Here is a 21,144-nt window from a genome sequence, read left to right as displayed (position 1 = left end):
ATGAGCCTAGGTCTGCCGAGGTGGTACTTGTGGCGTCTATCAGAAGCCAGCCCCTTCGGGACCGGTATTAGTAGACTGCAGGGAACCGGAATTGGTGGACCGCGTTGCCCAAACGAGTGCTGATCTGTTCGTGAGTTCCGGGATCAGCTAATCGTAGATCAGAGCTCAGGGAACTGGGATAGAGCCCACTCCCTTGCACACGATGCTTTTAAAAGCTTAATTGGCGAATACAAACAATATGAACGAGGAGATAGTGGAAATGGATAATGAGTTAGCTACGTTGACTTCACTTAGGTGTACCCTCTAAGGCTCAAGAGAAGAAGAGTGACAAGAGACAACAACACGCTGCGTCATCAGAAAAACCTCTGCTTGAAATTAATGTGGACACGAAGGATGGAACACCAAAAAGAAAAGGTGGGGTGACGAAAGAGGACTAGACCCCCACCTCTGCTTATTATGCCTACGGAAGGCAAGACCTTTGCAGAAGGCCTCAGTGAAATCCGCTAAAGAACAAACCCGAAGATAGTAGAACAAAAGTGTCTTCCATTAGAAAAACGAATGGTGGTGGAGTTCTAGTTGAATTAGACCTGAGGACAACAAATAAAAGTACGTCTTGTAAAGCAATCAAGGGACTTCTGGGAAAGAAAGCTTTGATTTCTAGCCTGGAATACAATGCTTTCTGGAAATCTGAGTCCTTGACTGGCTCACAGAAAAGAACGAGGCAGAAGAGGCCATCAAACGCGAATGTCCGGAAGTAACCAATGTCCGGATTGATATCACCTCTGCGAACTCCCGAGGGCAAAAACTCGCTGTGGTGAAAGTAGGGGAAGCAATACGCGAGGTAGCTTCTGAATAGTGGGAAAATCAGAATTAGTTGGGTAGTGTGTAGGATAAGAATACGTTGCGCACACTGCGGGCTTAGGGCAGTGTCCAGTCTTCAGAGCAGAACAGGAAAGAGCTACGACGCGATCAACACGATTCGCATCCTACAAATCAATATGCGCCGGAGTGCAGCCGCCCGTGAGTTGCTAGCCCAGTTCGCTGTGGAGACCAAAGCTGATTTAGTGCTCATCAGTGAGTACCGAAGCAAGGACCCAGCTTCATGGCACTCCGACATATCAGGTGCTGCTGCCATCTGGGTTCGGGACGACACTCACTGCCGACGGGACGGTTTTGACTGGATTCGGTGTTTAGGGGTAACATTTTCCAGTGTCTATCTAACACCGAATAACACCATGCCGGAGTTTCAACGCAGGCTTGATGCGCTGAAGGACGCTAGGTTGTTCAGAGAGGGTCGACACCTGGTCGGGGGTGACTTCAATCCCAAGGCGTCAGAAAACCCCTTCCGCTTCCGTTTGCCCTTAGCCGCAGGTGCTCTAGACGATCGTCTCCCTTTAAGATTGGCACAATCGCGGGGATTTGTTTTGCCCGGAGGTGGTTTGTCTGGAGACGGTTTACCCGAAGGCTTTTTGCCCGGAGGAATTGTTTTGCCGAAAGGCCGTTTGCCCAAAGGCTGTTTGCTGCCCCAAGACAGATGCCGTAGACTTTAACCTCAGCAGATGGCACTGATTGGAGCCCGAGGTCAGGGGCGCTGACAAAAGAGGGCTGCTTCGGCTGGGTCGGTTGGGTTCCCACTTGAATGAGTGGAGAATCTGAGTCTAAAATCACGTTCTCCATTGATATGCTAAGAGTTGTCCTTTCGCTCAAGGTTGGGTCGTCGTTATAAAGAGGCTGTTGTTTCGGTTTGTGCTTTAGGTTTTTATTTTTTTCATAGTTGGCTACCGTGGTCTTTGTTTTACTGGAGACAATAATTAGATCTCGGCAGAGTCCTTTTTTGTCGAGGCAAGGCTAGTTGAAACTGGGGATCGTCTGGTACCCAGAGTTCACCGTTCACGGTCACATCTCAACCCCCATGACTAGTCAGCCTTCAGCACGGTAGTCATACCTCGGCTTGGGGTTTTGATTGCCGTTTAACTTCAGGTGTCACCTCTAGTTTTCCGGAGGATCCTCCTTATTGAGCTCCGTCAACGCTACAAAGTAGGCAATCATCAAGGGAGATAATGTCATCCTAGTCAGCCATGTCAGCAACGATTTCCAGCAACACGAGCGTATTTGGATTCTAGTTTATACTGATGGTGCTGCCAATCAGGAAGTGTTCAAGGTAAAAGTGTTAGTTCCTTATTAAGATTTTGTTGAAAGCAGAATCTCATTAAAATCGGTACACTGTCTGTCCGTCATTCTGTCACATGCACTTTCCTCAGAAACCACTACGCCGATGGACCGAAATTTGGTGAGAAGGTGGAAACTGTGAAGTGTGGTAAATTACATTGCTGCACGTTGAACTTAAGGAAGGGTCCACTTATACCTAAAAAAGGGGTAGAACTTTTTTTCACCGAATATAATCATTTGAAGTAACAAATGAAAGGATTAGTAGTTTTCGAAGCAAGTATTAGTTTCGACAAAAGCTGCAGAGGGGATAAGTCCGGGGTCTGAAAGAGACAATTACTTCAAGGAATGTCCATCTCAGAAACTACTCAACCGAAAAATCTGAAAGAAAGGATGGCGTCTGCCCGTATAGAAAAGGGGACGACGGGAAACCCGACGGTAATGCAACCCAGTTTCATATATCTATATTTATAGAATTTATCTTATTACTTTTGTTAATTTTTGTCTTTTACCATTCACAACTTTCTCATCTCACCAATATTATGTTATTTACATTTTTCAGGAAACAACGGAGGGTACCTGGTATTACAACTTACTGGGAATCGCTGTGCAGGGAGTTGGCTGTGTTGGTGCCAATAATCCTAGTCCCTACGTTAGTGTACCGTACTATGCAGATTGGATTAGAGATAAGATAAGTGAAGGTTGAGTTGAATAAATTTTAAATATAATTCATTGTAAGAGATCTTAGTAAAACTATTCACTACAAAATTAGAATTTGTTTAATTTTTCTTGTCACAGATGATACATGTAATATACATATTTGCCAGCGCAGCTCAGCAAGGATTCTGGATACCAACCTGACCGCGCCATTTTGAATTTTAAAATGAAGTGGTAGCCGATTTGCGTGACGAACTCATGAAAGTGCAAACGCTCTGGGACGAGCCGGCTATGATTTGGGAAAACAGTTTTTTGATAGCTGCCTACCTAACCAAAAGCAAGTCGAAATGAATTCGTCTCGAGCCTATCTTCCTGGCCACGGTTTCTTTCGGAAAGAAAGGTTCTAACCCGGCCAGGGAAATCCTCTTGATGGTGCCTTCAACGTCAAAAAATGGTATGAACCTCGCTCGAGGACTTTGAAAGGACCTTCGTAAGGTGGCTGCAGTGGCTTCCATCCTAATTAGGACATGCGTGGATGAGTCCAGACCCCTGGATCCACTAGCCACATTTTTCGCATGATGGTGAACTTCTCGCGATTGCCTGTCCGAAAATCAAGTAGAAGGAGTGGCTGGACTTTCGATCAACAACGATTGTGTATAGTGGTATTCAACGTTCTTCAGCATCCTGTGTTATGTTTGAAATATCCCATTCAATTGTGGATTGTTCGAGGTTGTCCGGTGACGAATGATGCCGAGAAAGGGGTCTGATCTAGGAAGCAACCACTTTGCCAGAGTAGTGTGCAGAAGTGTCTTCCAGGTTGGTGCCGTCGCTTCGCTGCTCTGATTTATAGTGACAGACAAGAGCGAGGTGAAAGTGGTCGCGTATGTCGACAATATGAGTAAAATTATAGAGAGGGCTTTGCAAAAGGCATACCTATGGGCTGCACAATACAAACTCGGGATAATGATAATAATAATAATCGTTGGTACAACAATCCATATTGGATCAGGGCCTTGAAGTGTGTTAGAGCACTTCATTCAAGACCGTAACGGTACACTACAGAACACTGTAGGAGGCAATGTGGTCAGCATTACGCTCGCCCGAGATTATTACCATGATTTGACTCAGGTACTCATTTACAGCCATTGCCGCCAGTGAGATTTGAACCGCTACCTTCGGTACGACAGCCTTGTGCTCTAACCACTCAGCTATCCGGAAACTCGGGATAAGTCCAACCAAAAAGGAGGCGATACTATTCAGCACCAAGGAAAGGGTACCCGAAGGAATCTGAATGTAATCCTGGAGTTTAATTTAAATTGAAGATGGAATGTAGAACTGAGAATAAAGAAGACCTCTAGGCCTGCAAGAGGACCTTTGTACGAAAATAAGGTTTTCGGCCGTTTCTCTGGATGAACACAGTCGTGATTCTTCACATCCTAACGTACGGTTCTAATATGTGGTGGTCAGTTCTGAGTAAAAAAAAAAACAAACAAAACGAAGCTTAATAGACTCCAAAAACCTCGTGGCAAATATCACCTCTCGAACTATACATTGAACACGATGTTACATACGGTCCTATCTGAGAACGTGTGTCCTGATGCCAGAGAGCGAAGCCCTACGGCCATAAAATAATAACATCTCACTCGAAGTACCTCGGGAACTCTGGCTATTCCCATCGAATTACGCCACTCGAAATCCTAGCTTCACCAGGGATTTTTCTGTGGCTGCGGACCTTCCAACAGAGCAAAGTGTAGAACGGGCAATTTACTGCAAGTTTATGACACAGTATTCATCGCGCACGCAACACAGATGATCTGTGAAGTCCTCACAGTAATTTTCTCGGAAACGCACAATATAGCCGAGTTATACGCTTTCCCCGTGCATTCCAGGCGTACTGTGACAATGTGACAGCCAAGTGGCCACTAAAGTCCTGCATTCAGTTATTACATCATGCAGACTGGTAGGGCAGTGAAGGAAGTGCTGATCCTTTTGGGCGGTACGCTCAAAATAACCCTCTCTTCACGAGCATAAGAACATAGAGGGTAGAGCTGAAAAACTGGCCAGGTGCGGCTCTGTGCTTGGTAATATCTCGATGCGCACAGTCTGCTTTTTGCTAGCGACTGTTAGGACTGGAATCTAATCGCACTACTTAGCAGCCACTGACCTCAGATGGCGAAGACTCACCAGTTGCGTCAGTATGATTCGGTCCGCCGCGTGCAAATGCGCCCAAGATCACGGTACCTTTCATGATTAAGTCTTGCCAACGATGTTAGCTTCTTCGACAATGGTACATCATAGTCTAAATCCAGCCATCTTAGAAAATGGGTGCCATTCCTGGAAGGCGGAAGGCGCGTCAGTGTCTATCTGTCAGACTGTCATACGCACTTCATAAACGGTTAAACCTATTGACACGAAATTCGGTAGAAAGGTTGAAACTGTGAATTCCCATACATGCGGTGAATTATATTATATTATATTATATTATATTTTTTTTTTTTTTCCGCCGCAGCTCTGCGGCCCAAACGGCGGAACAACAGCGGGCGCGTGTGGGATTCACACCCACTAAAAACCACCCCCGGTCTCTCCAGCCCCAGCCCCGCGGGACCACCATTGAGGTATTACTTCGCGGGGTAGGTTTGTTCTTAGGCACTCATCCTTCTCCTATTTGCAGCTTTCCTCCTTCTTTGTTCCTTCTGCAACTCCTCCTGCATTTGGATGATTGCGGAGTCAACCGCAAGCCACTTCTCCTCGGACTCCAGCATCTCAGTAACCAAGCTCTCCGGGGTCCCGCTCCTGCCCAGCACCTCGTTTAAGCTCCTTCTTTCCATCGCAAATCGTGGGCAGTGAAACATCACATGCTCTGGATCCTCCGGTATGCCATCGCATCTTGGACAGTTCGGAAAATCTTCCAACCCAAAGCGGTGCAGATACTGCCTGTAGCAACCACCGTGTCCCGTGAGGAACAGGGTAATGTGGTAGTTGGTATCCCCATGTTTTCGCTCAAGCCACACCCTAATGTTGGGAATGAGCCTGTGCGTCCATCGACCTTTCGCAGACTCGTCCCATCTGCGTTGCCAGAGATCAAGCGACTCTGACCTTGCCGCATTTCTACGCTGTGCATGCCCCTCCATATGTCTTGCATTGTACAGGACACTCATTTCTTTGGCCAGAATGTCAACCGGGATCATGCCTGCCACCACCAATACTGCCTCATCTGATGTGGTTCTAAAAGCACTGCAAACCCTCAAAGCCATCCGCCGGTAAACCGAGTTCACCTGCTTCCGTCTCTGAGAGTTTGCAAGCGCCTCTGCCCACACAGGCGACGAGTAGAGCAGGATGGAGCGCACCACTCCGGCTAGCACCAACCTCCGGCAATGTTTCGGCCCACCAATATTTGGCAACATTTTTGCAAGTGCCGTGGTGGCACTGGCTGCCTTTTGGCATGCATACTCTAGGTGCTCCCTAAAACTCAATTCGGTGTCAATTATTACCGCCAGATATTTGATAGCCGGCTTTGATACGACCGTATGTCCACCGACCTCCACTTTTACAGTGTTATTTTTCCTGCGTTTCGTTATTAAGATCGCTTCCGTTTTCGCGTCCGCCAAGGTCAGCCCGGCCTTTTCTAGCCAAGACTTTACCGCTCTCACTGTTTCTGTTGCGTAAACCTCCACATCTTCTGGGTGTTTTGCTGCAACAACCACAGCTAGGTCATCAGCAAAGCCGACAATCGTAGTCCCCTCTGGGACGGGAAGAGCAAGCACCCCATTATACATGATATTCCACAACAGGGGGCCAAGTACCGATCCCTGTGGTACCCCGGCCGTGACAATGTACTCTTTGGGGCCCTCATCCGTCCCGTACCAGAGAGTCCTCTCTGAGAGGTAGTTTTCCACCAAATTCGCTAAGTATCCGGGAACACCTATGTCAGCCAACGCCCCTTTAATTCTATTCCAGTTGAATGCGTTTTTGACATCCAACGCCACCACGGCACAGCAGCCGCCAGAAATCAGTGCACCTTTTGCCAGGTTTACCACCATACCAATTGCGTCGACCGTAGAGTGGGCGCGTCGGAAACCAAACTGGCGTTCCGACAAACCATTGCTGGCTTCGACGATGGGCAGGAGTCTATTGTAGATGACTTTCTCCATCATCTTCCCCATTGTATCCAACAGGCAGATAGGACGATACGACGCTGGGTTTCCAGGTTGCTTGCCAGGCTTCGGAAGCAACACCAACTTTTGCTTTTTCCACTGGGCCGGGAATATTCCTTCTTTTAGGCACGCCTCGAAGGTGTTGACGAAAAGGTCGGGCCTAGTCTTCACTGCCAGTTTCAAAGCTTGGTTGGGATGCCATCTAAACCTGGGGCCTTGTTGTCACCGAACCTACCACATATTTCCCGCAGCTCCTCCACAGTTACAGGCGGTATTATGCCGACATTTGGTTGGACAAAAATTTGCCTTCCCCTATTTTCGTAGTGAGGGAACAGAGTGGTAACAATCTGTTTCAGGAGGCGCGGACAGGTCATTTGGGGTGATTTCCGCAGCCTTTTCATCACCACTCTGTAAGCCTCGCCCCAAGGGTTTATGTCGGCATGGTCGCACAGCTGTTTAAAGCAGTTCTTTTTGCTCCTCCGAATGGCTTCTTTTAGGCGGCCACGCAATTGCTTGTGTGCCTCCTCTGGACCGGGTTTTCCCCTGAGCCTCTGGCAAAGCCTCCTTGCCCGAAAACATGCGGCTCGCAAACTTGCGATTTCGATGTTCCACCAGTAGTTGGGTTGCCTACTGGGGAGCAATCGCCTTCTGGGCATAGTAGCATCGCATGCTTCCGTCGCCCATCGAGCGATCTGGGTGGCTTTCTCTCCAGCCGTATCATTCAGGGATATGTCGGATTTGAGCACCGCGGAAAACGTGTCCCCCTCGAACGCTTTCTCTGTCCAGCCAAGCATACCACCCGGCATTTTGCGGAAACTCTTTTTCGAGCTCGATCCGCCCTTGATCTCTATGCAGATTGCCTGGTGGTCGCTGTGAGTATAGTCCTCACTGACATGCCAAGCGATTCTACTGGCTAAAGTGGCACTCACGTATGTCAGTTCCACTATAGACCCCAGGCCCCTTCCCCGGAAAGTGTACGAAGACCCAACATTCGCCAGTACCTCGTCCAGCTCCGCGAATGCTTCGAGGAGAACACGTCCCCTGACATTAGTTATCCGGCTGCCCCATTCAAGAGCCCACGCATTGAAATCGCCTCCTATTATGATCGGCCAACGTCCTCTTGCATTCAAAACAAGAGCGGCAAGCATCCGCTCATACTCGACGAGTGTAGCGCTGGGTGGAGCATAGCAGCTGTAGATGTGGATGCCCTTCACCTTCGCTCTGATGAAGTCCTCCTCCGGGTGCTCCATTATTTCCTGGAAGGCTTGTTCTCCACAAGTCCACAGCGCTGCTTGGCCCGTTTGGTCTTTGACCCAAACGCTACCACCGCGGTTTCGGTATGGTTCACTTAGTATGGCCACATCGATGTTTTTCTCGCGGATGGTTTGCGCGAGTAGATCCTGCGCCGCCTCGCAGTGGTTGAGGTTGATTTGTATCAACCTCATCTGCGATTTGTGCTAAGGGCTCTCCTGTATTCCGGGCACCTGCTGCTGCCTGCAATGAGCCGATGGTCCACACCCTCCTTTCCTTTGCACAGTAGACAAATTGGGTCAGCTCCGCAGTCCTTGCTGATGTGGCCTTCCACTCCGCATCTCCTGCATTGCTTTGACCTGTCATTTGGGTTAGTGCATGATTTCGCAATGTGACCAAAGCCAAGGCATCTAAAGCACCGTTTTAACGCCACCTGTTCCCTAAGGCGACACATAACCCAGCCTATTCTCACTCTCCCTGCTGCTAACAGTTTGAGTGCGTTCTCCACTGGTAGGCAGATGATGGCGGTTTGTGTTCCCCCATAGGCTTTCCTTAGCGTTTTCACCACTGACTCTTGTAGTCCGGCAAGATCGAACTGTTTCTCCAACGCTTCGCGAACCTCCTCCTTCGTCGTGATTTCATCTATATCTTTGCAGATTATAGTGATCTCCGGCCTGCTAGCTCTTATGTCGGCTTCCTGCCCTAAAGTCTTCCCGATTTGGCTTAAGAATTTGTCCGCGGTTACATCCTTGGATTTTTTAAGTTCCAACATAAGATCTCCCTTCTGCGACCGTCTAATATGGCTGACGTTGTCTCCCAAATTGGTGAGTTCGAGGTCTGCCTTCACTTTCCTGAGAATGTCGGCGTATGACCCTTCGCCTCGTTTCGAAATGAAAATCACTTCCGGTCTAATCTTCCTCCGATAATTTCTTTTCCGCGGTTCTACCTTCCTCCAAACTTCCGCATCCGCCTTTGAAGGTTCGATCCCTTTTCTTGAGGTAGCCACTGCAGTATTTTCCCTGGTAGCAGTATTTTCATGAACTCCGCCTTTTTGGGAGTTGAGTCCTTTTTTCTTTTCGGGATTTGCTGGCCTGTTGAGTCATTCAGCTTCTCGCGTAGCCTCTTCCCCGGTTTCTCCCCTTTTGTGTTTTGAACCGGCGTTACTTGAGTTGCCTGATTCACTTTTCCTATCGGCGACTTCCCTACTCGTTCGTCCTGGGCCTTGCTGTACGTCAAACGGATGCCTCTTATCATGGCCCTTATATTTTGGTGAATGTTCCTGCGCTCCTTTATAAACTCACACAGCTCCATGATCTTTTTACCGAGGGCAGTAAAGGCAGCTCCAGACTGATCATTGCCCAAAACATCGCTCGGGTGAATCGGCGTCAGTGATTCTTCCTCATCGAAGACTCCCGCTATACGCTTTCCACGGGGGGTAGCGATCGTGGGGGCTTGTGCCCGTGTGGGAGGGGATCTGCGAAAAATCGAGCTCCTTCTGAACGGATCCATCACTGGAGCCAGTTCAAGTTCCTCCCGTACGCTTGTAACATTAGATGCCACAGTAGCCAAGGTTCCCACTACTGAGGCACTGCGGTCGTTGGATATCGACGGCCGGGAGCCCGTTTGCTCACTCCCAAAAACCGTTTCCGAAGCCCTGCACCGTAACTTCATTCTTCTTCTGCTCCTCCATGTTTGGTTTTATTTCTGGGTATCCTTCCCATAGCTAATTTTTATCCACGGGTGGGCGATTACTTCCCACCTACCCGGCCTGCACATAAACATGCCCATACACGCACATCTCCGGATGCGTGCATATGCACGGCCATGACACATTCGCTGAGCATTCCCTTATCCGCACGAAGGGACGCGCCTGATGGGAGATTTGGCAACTCCACACAGGCAAACATATATTATTATATTATTATATTATTATATTATATTATATTATATTATGCATGATGAACTTGTATGTTTGGGAGACTCTTCACCTAAGGGAGGAGTGAACATTTTTTTTTTTGATGTTGTTTGCACCATAGATCTGGTTATGCTGTGTATTAGAAATGCATTCCCACCGTGTGTTTCTGGCTAATGCGAAATGTTGCGAATTCAAGTGGTGGGAAATTGCGGAGATTTTTATTGTTAGGCAAAGGCCGGTTTGATAAAGAACGGCTGAGTTGAGGTGCGGTGGTTCGATGAGTTGAAGAAATGCTACTTGGTGTGATTAAAAGAACTGACTGATCATGCAGGCCAGCGGTTTCGCTTTGGTTTTCGCGTTTCTTTTTTCAGAGAAGGAAGAATCCTATGTTTTCATTCGAAGGGGGGTCGAGTTTTGGAGACGAAAGCAAGCGAAGAATTTTTTCTAGCTTTCGGTTTGAATTGGAGAAGTTCTTTTGCTGCCATCGATTACGATTCTACGGATTGACTAGATATTCAGAAGGTAGCGTCTGTTGACAAGCTCCGGAATCGAAAGTGCAAATGCCACGTTGCATAAATCGTAAAGTTACTCAGTCTTGGGCTAATACCCAATTTGAAAAATTATGTGACTTGGGAAGGGGTTACAAGGTGGTATTTTCTAGTTTATACAAGTCCATAAGGCCGGGTGTTGACCCCAAAGACCAATTGAGGATCCGGTCCATGATTGACCTTCCCTTGCGATTGCGGCACTCAGGTCCCGACTTTTACGGTATTTACAGTATTTTTCATTTATTTTCAATTTAGTTTCGCGTCTGTTTTTCGACAGGTTCCGGGGGTATTCCCTGATTTTTCCTTCAGGTTCCAGTGTGGACCCACGAATCGGTCAAAGAGCACGTGAAATTTTAGTAAATAACCCTTGAAATTTTGAGGTGCCTACGCACATATTCTCGAGTCCTGCTAGCATAGGGGCCTGTAAGGGTCTGTCAACGGGAGACTTCACCAGAACTTTAGTATTTGCGGGTGGGCCTTTACGGTCTATTTCGTCAACTTTTTAGGTTTTTGGAATATGTGTCTCTTCTAGGCCGCCTCCGGCCAACTTTAGTGGTCCTTCACCATCGCCCAACCCCTTCCGGTTTGCTACTTTCTACATTCATCTTTTGTAACAGTAGCGCTAATACCGATCCGGACTATCTGTATTCCAATTCTAGGCATGCGCTTGTTGCTGTTGTTTGCGAATTGGATCCCCCCTGCCTTGACATTCACTCTTCAACAATCCGGAAGGTATTTCCTCTAGTCCCAATAGGAAATACTATTACTCACCTCGATTTTATAAACTTTTGAAATTATTCCATTCAAATCCGCTCGAGATGCAAACCTTCACAAGAATTCAAATTTAAATATTTATTTTATATTATATTTTCTACAGAAATAAGATAACAGTCATTATAAAAATAATTAGAATCAATGACGTATCAAAGATTCAGAGGACATTTTTTAAGACGCCAATTAATAAACATTCCAGAAAACGGTTGACAATGCCTATCAAGTTAATGTTACTAACGAGCTCTTTAGCGTTACTGACTTTGACGCCTACTTGTCGTACTACTTTTCGCGGAAAATAGGTGAATTGATACAGATTCAGACTACAGCTATCCGGATTATTCGATTATTTTGTTTGTTGTGGAGGAAATCCGGGGAAAAGTACTTGTTGGGATCATTCCATTCAAGGTGATATAAAATTTATGATTTATGACCTTATGTTGAAGGAAAATTGATTACTAACTGAGTCTGTGAAATTTTCATTGAAGAATGAGATTGTGAAATTAAGATTGCATTTCTGCAACTTCTTGGAATTATTTGTTCTCAACTAATATTTACAAGTCTAAGTCGTGGTCTTCATCAAATTTTTCGAGATGTGTTGCTATCGGCATGTTTCGACATTTGGGAAAATATTTGGAAATACCCCTACCAGTAATTAAGATTTTTGATATCATATTTATTATTACATGACGGTGGTTCTATAGAGATGGTTTACTTCATTAGTTTGGCTGCTGCTTGAATAATCCCCAACTTGGGGTTTTTTCCCGCCGATATCAAAACAATCTCCATTAGTGGGAATATTGGGTTGACATTTTCACAATTAATCTAATAATTTGGAAATGCGATACTAATGAGTTTTCGCTGCATTTTCTTACCTTATATCTATAATTATAAGATGCTTATTCAGATTTCCTGAACCACATTTATATTCACCTGTCTTCTTACCTGTGTTCAGATTGTCTCAATGAATATACGGCAGTTGTCGTCAACTTTATTGCTATGGTGCCACCAGCGTTACGTATAACGACTATGTATGGGTGACCTTGAAAATACTACTATTAACAATATCGTTGGGGGCTCAATGATGATACACTTAAGCTCTGATATACAACGGGTGGTCAGTGATAGTGTTACCATGCAAGCAAGTCTACTTCTTGACTATAGATAGAACGAAAGTCACCGCACAAGTATATTGATGCATCCTCTTTAGGGACTCACTTTTGCAGCAATTTCCAGTACTTACTAATAGTTGTAGCTCTTTGTATTGTATTTTTACCTCTGAAATAGACTAAGAAGTCAAAAATTTAGAGCCCTCAATTGATTACTTCTTGAAAGACAGCTAAAATCACAATGAAATCGACATCAAGAAAAATCCGCCTTATCTTCAATTTGGGAGTTATCTACATCAAATTTTAATGGTCATAGAATTCTGGTAACACTGCTTATCAGCCAGTTAGACTTGTGGTCAGTTTCGGGAGTTTTTCCTGAGCCATTTTAAATAAATTTTCGCAGTCTGAGAAGAAACAGTTTGTCTTGATAAGTAGCCGCGCGCGTGTTTGCAATACGCGATCGTCTCTATGATCGCCGTTGCACTTCCAAGAGTGTTTCTTAGTGACTTCTGTGTTTAAAGCTAACAATTCGGGAGTTGTGGCTTATTTAAAAATTTAGTTTTCAAATGTGCTAGTGTACAAAAGTTCCGCAGAACAATATCGAGAAGTTGGGTGAATTAGTGCATACCAAAAATGAAGTTTTTAACTCAGTTTTTGTGCCTATTTTTGCTTTATGATTCTGCAATATCACAACGTGGTGGACGCCAAGGTAAACAATATTTCATTAATTTACTAATGGATTTCATTGTAGTGCTAAAAACTTGATGATAAAATAGGTATTTAATAAAAATTTTGAAAGCCTCATATAAATTTCAAGTATAATTAAAAACAAGTTTCTCGCTTAAATCTTTCGTTTTTTAATTTCCGTGCTTAGCAGTTTTTTGTCTTTTAGAATGATTTCTGATTTGATTTCTTTATATGCCTGTCTAGAATATTAAAAGTAAATATATTTTATGAATGTTATTTGCTGTTTAATTACGAATCCGGGTTTGTTAAGCTAATATTCTTTAGACTGTTTAGTATTCGCGATAGCACTAATATATGCCTTTATATTTTCTATCTGAGCATTTGAGATCTGTATATTTATTTTCTAATAAAACGGTAATGATAAATGTGTAAATATGAAAAACAAACATTCCAATTTCAAATAAGAATATGAAGTGGCGTATATCACCACCAGCTATTTCCGTTGAATAATGTTATCCTTCCTTTTCCCCACGAAATTCTAATTTAATCTTCACCCTCATAGGAGAAGTGAGCACTTTCCACATCTTCAGACCTCTTGTCATTCAAAACCAATAAAATTTATGTTATAATTTAAAGAGTCCAATGATTCCATATACACATCTATTCAGACAGCTTTAAAAATATGCTGAGATAATGAGGAGAAACCTGTTCGGGGGTTGTTTATATTACATAACAAAGAGCTTGGTAAAGGTCAATTGGTTCAAAGATACGCGCAATGTGAAAAATAGTATTCTCGTTCTACAGATTAACTAGGGGATTTATTATTAAGATTTAGTAATTACCCAGATCATTCATGACATGGGTTCACTTGCTTAGCGTGGGACAGTAGTTATTGTGCGCTGATAATATTCCAAGTAAATTGCATTGTTAATTGCTTAAATGAATGACCTGAGGCGGTTAAAATGTTACGTTATTACGAAGACAGATGTTAAGGAAAACATGCAGTTTTTCAAAATGAATTTCTTTTGCTTTTGAATGCATTTTTTTATATTTTTGTGGATGTATAATAAACTCTAAAAGGAGACAAAATTGTGTGGATTTATAATGGCTTCCATGAAAAATATCTAAATATAACCACTAAATTAATCTTCTCATAATATTAATTGGTTGCTACTAATCAGCAATAAACATATTAAACGTGTTCCTTACACGTATCTGTTCCAATCGACAGACAAGAAGTTCGTTTGCCATAGACCTTGCTCCAGAAACCCTCGATTTCAAGGCAAAATTTGGCTTTTTCTAAGTTCTTGATGGAGAAAATCATTGGAAATTGGTGCATGGGAAAGAATAGAGCCTGATTAAGTCTCGCATAGCATTGGTTAACTTCCAGTCGTAGGTCGTAAGGAGCTTTGAAAAGCAACTTGTAATGATAAGAGTGGAATAGGAGATCAGGTCGATCATCCTGAGTGGCCGATAACGACCTAGAGGGCAGAGCTATCCCAGAAATCTAAACAAATTGGTTAAATTGACAGTGAAGGTCACAAAGATTGAAGCTCCATCAAAGTGCTCGGTCGACACGTGCTTGCACGCCTCTGTGCTAGCCAGGCTCGGGAATGTGGGGGGGGGGGGGTCCTTTGAGCGCTTTGATCCCTCACGCTTCATTACTCGAAACAACGTGTCTATTCCGATGCGTGGGTCCGCACCGGATTCAAAATTCGACATTACTACGGACTTCGCGACGGCCTATCGAAGGACAAACAGAACGCGAACTAAAGTTGGAAATTAAAGGAAAAAAAAACGGCTCGAATGCGCGCGTGGAGCCGTAAGTCTCCGGACCCGAGTGCCGCGATCAAGGAGGGGAAGATCCACGACGGTTCACTGTCTCAATGATCGTCTCTTCCGCCTCAGATCTGGTATGAGGCACGGCCTCTGAGGTTCCCACCCTACCTCGACATCCTCAGGCCAGTTATTACTTTGAGGATGTCCCTTTAAAAAAAAAAACAGTTCCGCGGGAGGGAAAAAGGAGGATTTGAAAGGGAGGAAGTCCTCAAACCACCATCACTCTATTCACACTTCATTATTCCAACGCAATTTCATAACAATTATTCATAACAAATAAAAATGAAAATAAAAATAAACAATTGGTAAAATTCAAAGAAAAAAAAGAAAAATAAATAAAAATAAAAAGAAAATAAAAACAAGGACTCACCCAGGTCGTCACTCCGAGCTCGGTTGGCGGCTGGTTTACAAAGTTCTAAAACCAAATTGGGTAAAGAAAACGATTATAAACAAAAATTAATTTCAATTTGATTGAAATATTATTATCTGGCGTATTGCTTTATTTCTTACAGAAACGATCAATATATTATGGTAGAATCCGCACGTTTATTAGTTGTTCAAAATTTGTCTTTCTCTATTGACTAAAATTTTTTCGAAATTTCACCACTACGCCCGAAAATCACACGCAATCCCGTCACACAAATTCATCTTAACAGGTTTCAACCCAAATCCATAAGCAAAATTCTGGACAGACGCAGGCAAAATCGAGAGAAAATTCCTCAAGGAACACCCCCAATACATTTCTAATGACGGTTGACCAAAAGCCATGTCACGATTCCCTATTTTCCTTCCAACTCCTTCGTCTTCCTTTCTTCTCCGCTCCAGCACCTCCTTCCTTCCACCTGTCCACCTACTCCAACGCCAAATCTCCAACCCAAATCCAAAAACTCTTTCTTCTCCTTTTCCTTTGTTTCGCCCAGCTCCTCCACTTCAACCGCAGAATCCAACACTTTCAGAAAAAGCCTTCTCTACTCTTCCTTTGTTTTACTCAGCTCCTCCACTTCAACCGCAAATTCCAACTCCCCCGTTCTTTTTTCCCCGCACCGCTTCTATTCCCGCTACATAGCCTTTCTCACTTGCTAGACAATCTTGCGGCAACATGCGCATGCGCCTGCGGATGCGGCAAATCATTCGCCTCTTGTCAAGATCAATTCGCCCGAATGCATTCAATAATGCGCAATCTGCGGCGAACATTAAGGCAATTGCACACTATTAAATGCATTGTTTCAGCAAATTAATTAAGAAAGAGCCGAATGAGATTCCGCTTCCGTCGCGCAGCCGCGGTCACTACAAACTGTACTGTCTCCCTCTTCAAAGGTCAAGAGCAATTTAGGCGTTTCCATGAGGCGGCTAAGTATGACTGCTGTCATATATAATTAATGGATCAGCATGCCAAATTTGCTTTAAAATGCAATCAAAAATTTATAATTGGCTCAATCGTACCAAGCGGACATATGAGTCATGAGAGCCGATCTCTTGTCGATGGAATTTTTGCCTCTTCAAAGCGCCCTTAAAATTGTTCAATCTCGGAGATATGTACATCTGTTACTCTTGGAATCTGCCAAGAATTTAACATCTTCAGAGACGACAAATTTCCTTCCTTGAGAAAACCAGATTCCGAAATATTTCATGCCTTATTATTTTCTGGGTGGTCCAATTCGGGATCTTCGGGTTGAATTTTCCCTTATTCATTGGTGTGTTGAGCATGTATACAGTGTAATTAAAAGTTGTCAAGCTTGACGAGCAGTTCCGTTTTCCAAACTTATAATGATGCTTTGGTTCCTAACATAGTTTGGAGTTGCGACTGCTTCGGACTAGCAGGTCGGTAGCTTTCCCGCCAAACGAGAATGCGACCGCGCTGGAGCTGTATAGTGTACCCGGTTTTGTGATATATGCAATATTCTATTTACTTTGTCCAGTGACAATCTGACGAGAGACTGCATTTAAAAATATGCAGCTTTTCTTCTTTTTCTTACGTTCGAACACCCTTCTTCCACTCCAACTGAACACCCTGTGCAAGCACATGGCTTGAACGGTATTTATTAATTTATTTATTTAAAAGAAAGAATTAACAAAATAGAAAAAACCAAACTTTGATTTGGATAAAATTCAAGAACGTGACGGCAGAATGAACGTTTTTAGGGAAAAGATCGTATGGGATGTAAAGTATGTTGGAAGCTTGATTAAGTTAGTTGATGATGATTCGAGTTGATTGCTGCTAAGCTGAAGTTGACTTCCTCAAAATTCGCTATACCAAACGCTATACGAACGAACTTAGCTTGCTTTATCCCGGCGGAGAAGTTGGTCGAAAAAAGGTGGGTGTCCAATTCAATAATAGGGCGATGGTTGTTGATGTCAACATGCGGGGACGTATTAGGAAATAGGGAAAAGTGCACGCAAGCAAGATTCAATTTGATCCCAGTGGGATTGAACTTTAAAACAGAACAAATATTTATCAAGGTGACAAAAAAGCACGGGTGGGTTTCTAATCAATTCCTAGAAAACTATTATTGACTTAATTTGAGTAATATGAAGGGTATTTTGAGGCTTAGACACGACAGCCTCATGAATTCATTCAAATTTTTTGATTGGGCGATTTCTGAGAATGGATCCATGAAAAAAATGATCACTTTCCGGCCTCCACATTTCCTGTCTTTCCAAAAAAAATCAAAACTAAGACCGGATTCGGAAAGTACTATCTGAAGCCTTTCATTTGGTACCCCCTTTATACTATACTTATACGACTATATTTGGAACTCTCCTTAAACTTCCCACCTTCCTGCGTGTGACAAACAGACAGACGGAGAGACAGACATTGAACTGATTTTAATAAGATTTTGTTTTACACTAAACCTTAAAAAGGAAAGGGAGGGGAAGGTTGCAGTTACAGGTGCGGGTAAACGATCATAAAAGACTTTCCTTAGATGTGATAGGAAAGCTAGGAAATATACATAACCAACAATAACAGGAGTAGTGTTAGAAGCAGAATTAGGTAAAACAGCGCAACCGTAAGAAAACCAGAAGAGGAGAAGACGGGTTCAGCGCGCCAAAGATGCTTATTTACAATTTGAACCTTTTTGCCAGTGAACTTACGGGTGGAGTTAGGTCCTACCACAATCAAAGATGAAACATCCTTTGAATAGCCCAGTGCCTAAGCCTCGATTCATTAATGCAGATGATACGATGCTTTGCTGAGTTGTCGGCAATGTTTAAGAAAACATTCTTTTCAAAATCTTCGATTGATGACTGAAGCTGATAAAAGTCTGGTGAGAATGATTTGTCATTGTTGCAGGATCAAACGTAAATTTGACACCACCCAGAATTTGTATCGCAGATGTTTGCGCAGAAGCATCTAAAAAAACATGCATATTGGTTCACAGTACCTTTTTTTACATGTGTCCAAAGATAAAAATTTTTGAGGCATTCGTTCAGTTCTTATGCTAGTAATGGGCTTGGAATAAATGATAATTTGTCGATCATCATCAGTATCGCCAGCAGTTCCGCCTGGAATACACTGGCGAAACCTGGGAGACCATATGACTCGGATACACTGTGTGTATTTGAGAAAACCCCGCAACCGACTCCACAGACCATCCTTAATATCAATCGGTGAAAAATACTTGAACCTTACAACATGCAGCCGATCTTCCACCTGCCCTGGTTGAAAAGTCCGCATCAAAAATTCTCGTGAAGTTCAGCTTGCGTGTTGCATAGTCCGTGGAGAATCCCCAGATTTCCCGACGTACTTCATCTAGGATGTTACTGACGGTGTAGGACTTCGCTATCCAACATCCCAATTCACATAGTCTAACGGTACTGCACGCTACAACGTATTTAATATGGAGGTCTAGGGGAGGAGAAGCAGGAGTACATTGAATGCATCGGCCAGGCAGGACTGCAGAGTCCCAGTAGCATCTGTACACGCGGTTCCTTCCTTCGGTATTAAGCTTCATTTTATTGTGCTTTGTTCAAAGCCTGCTACCATATAATAGAGGCGTGCGTTAGAATTGGTTGCACCACAGCGGTGGAAATCCAGAGAACCATCTTCGGCCGGAGACCCGATTTCTCTGTGAAGGTTCTCTTGCAGGCATAGAAGGCTATACCGGTATTCTTAACCCTCAGTTCTATGTTCAACCTCCAATTTAGTTTTGGATCCAAGATTACATCCAGATGCTTTACATTTACAATCTTTGTTCATTGTGCCTTGGTAGGTGGAATTCAGGTACCTTTGTCTTGGTGGTAAATAGCATCAGTTCCGTTTTGGTTGGGTTCAAAGCTCTGCTCAAGTGGTTGCTTCTCAATTTCAACTGGATTATCCTGGGAGCTAGCATGGTTATAATCCAATGTGTGAGATACTCCAATCCAATACTGGTCAAGGCTTCCTTAATGGCGTTGGTACTAACGTTGTTGAATGCTCCCTCTTTATCCAAGGTTGTACTGCAGCGACCGCTGAACCGTGCCATTTTTCTCGTGGAGAACGGTTTTTGTGGATTTCCCTTTGAGGTAGGTATGCTGGGACTTAGAGAAAAGCGTTCTCTCCATAATCACCCTTAAGTGGATGTCCAGGATGCGCTTTACGGTTTTCGACGCGAAAGAGGTGAGGCTGATTGGTCGAAAATTCTTCGCGGACTCATGGTCGCGTCTGCCCGTTTTCGGTATGAAAACCACCCGTGCGTGGTACGTATCCAAAAGAGACACAGCTCCGGTAAATCTCAACAAGCCCCGCCACAAACCTTTCCTGCTGCTTCTGTAGCTGTAGTATGAATGGTATTGTGCCATCTGGGCCTGGAGATTTATATGCTAACAAGCTATTTATAGCCCAGCCGATCTTATCCTCCTCCAAGCAAGGCTCTGACTTACAGTGCTTCCCGCTGACGGGAAAGTGCATCTGAACCAGCAGCTCCAAAGTTTCACCAGAAGATTCCGTCTAGGAGCCTTCTGACTTTTTAAGAAAGAATGAGCTCTTATGTTCCTTGAGCAAAATTTTACTGAGTCTTACAGATTTGCTGGTGCTTTCGATGTTCTGACAATAGTCCAAGTCTTGGCGGTCTTCATGGCCGACTTGTATTTCATATATTTGTGCCTGTAGCAGATGTTGAAGATTTTCTTAGTCAGCTTCCTGAGGCTGGAGAGATCTTCGTTCCACTACGATGACAGTGTCAGCTTGCTGTACTTGCTAGACACACGATTTTGAAGGCGGTATCGAATGATCTTTCCAGAGCCCCGACCTTTGACTCCAGTTCGTCTGTCGTGCCAATCTTGCCAATTTGCGCACCGGAGAGTTTGTTCTTAATTACTTGACCAAACTTTTTTCAGTCAATCCTCCTGGGGTCTCTAAGGGGTTTGGGGACCTTTCCGATGAGATTTAGACTGAAAAGTATCCGAGGAAGGACCCCATTGTCGGTTAATAATAATCGTTGGCGCAACAATCCATATTGGATCAGGGCCTTGAAGTGTGTTAGAGCACTTCATTCAAGACCGTAACGGTACACTAGGAGGCAATGTGGTCAGCATTGCGCTCGCCCGAGATTATTACCCTGATTTGACTCAGGTACTCACAGCTGAGTCGACTGGTATCCGACGTCAAATCACGATACAAATTCCACTGCCACCAGCGAGATTTGAACCACGACCTTCGGTACGACAGCCTAGTGCTCTAACCACTGAGCTATCCGGACATTGTCGGTTGGTTGAGTTATATCAAGGACCTCCTCCCAACCCTCACAGTTCTCCGAGATGGGGAAATGGATGGTTGGTATACTGTCTTTGATATACCGATGAGTTTCTAGTTTCCAGGAAATCTTGATCTTTCCGCCAGTCTTTAATGCAACTCGATTCGTCAAACCGTTTCCTCAGGAGTACGACTTGGTAGCGATAAATATGCCTTCGATCGGACAACGCTTCTAGATTTCGCAAAGCCCTTTTATGATGTCTACAAACTTGTTTTTTATGGATTCAAACCGCAGAAGAAAATCAATCATAAAAACATTTCGACCTAATTTAGGCCTACCCCGCTACGGAGAACACCGGTGGTGGCAACCGTCAAT

General features: G+C 44.2%; 2 protein-coding genes across 4 annotated transcripts in view; both read left to right on the top strand.

The window, feature by feature from the left end:
• The window catches only part of LOC119648848, a 39,157-nt gene extending 36,223 nt beyond the window's left edge, over positions 1–2,934 (top strand). For all 3 annotated transcript variants that reach the window (XM_038050723.1, XM_038050722.1, XM_038050725.1), the window contains one exon: positions 2,729–2,934. In XM_038050723.1, coding sequence (XP_037906651.1) covers positions 2,729–2,872 — 144 coding nt within the window. In that variant the 3' untranslated portion in view covers positions 2,873–2,934. The remainder of the gene's footprint in view (positions 1–2,728) is intronic.
• Positions 2,935–12,976: 10,042 nt separating this feature from the next.
• Positions 12,977–21,144, top strand: part of LOC119648849 (venom serine protease Bi-VSP) — a 30,975-nt gene continuing 22,807 nt past the window's right edge. Inside the window, exon 1 of the mRNA XM_038050726.1 lies at positions 12,977–13,280. Coding sequence (XP_037906654.1) covers positions 13,205–13,280 — 76 coding nt within the window. The 5' untranslated portion in view covers positions 12,977–13,204. The remainder of the gene's footprint in view (positions 13,281–21,144) is intronic.

The sequence above is a fragment of the Hermetia illucens genome, chromosome 2 (assembly GCF_905115235.1).
Source record: "Hermetia illucens chromosome 2, iHerIll2.2.curated.20191125, whole genome shotgun sequence".
Lineage (NCBI taxonomy): Eukaryota > Metazoa > Arthropoda > Insecta > Diptera > Stratiomyidae > Hermetia > Hermetia illucens.
Note: the sequence above shows the minus strand (reverse complement) of the source record. Positions and strands in the feature narration are given on the sequence as shown.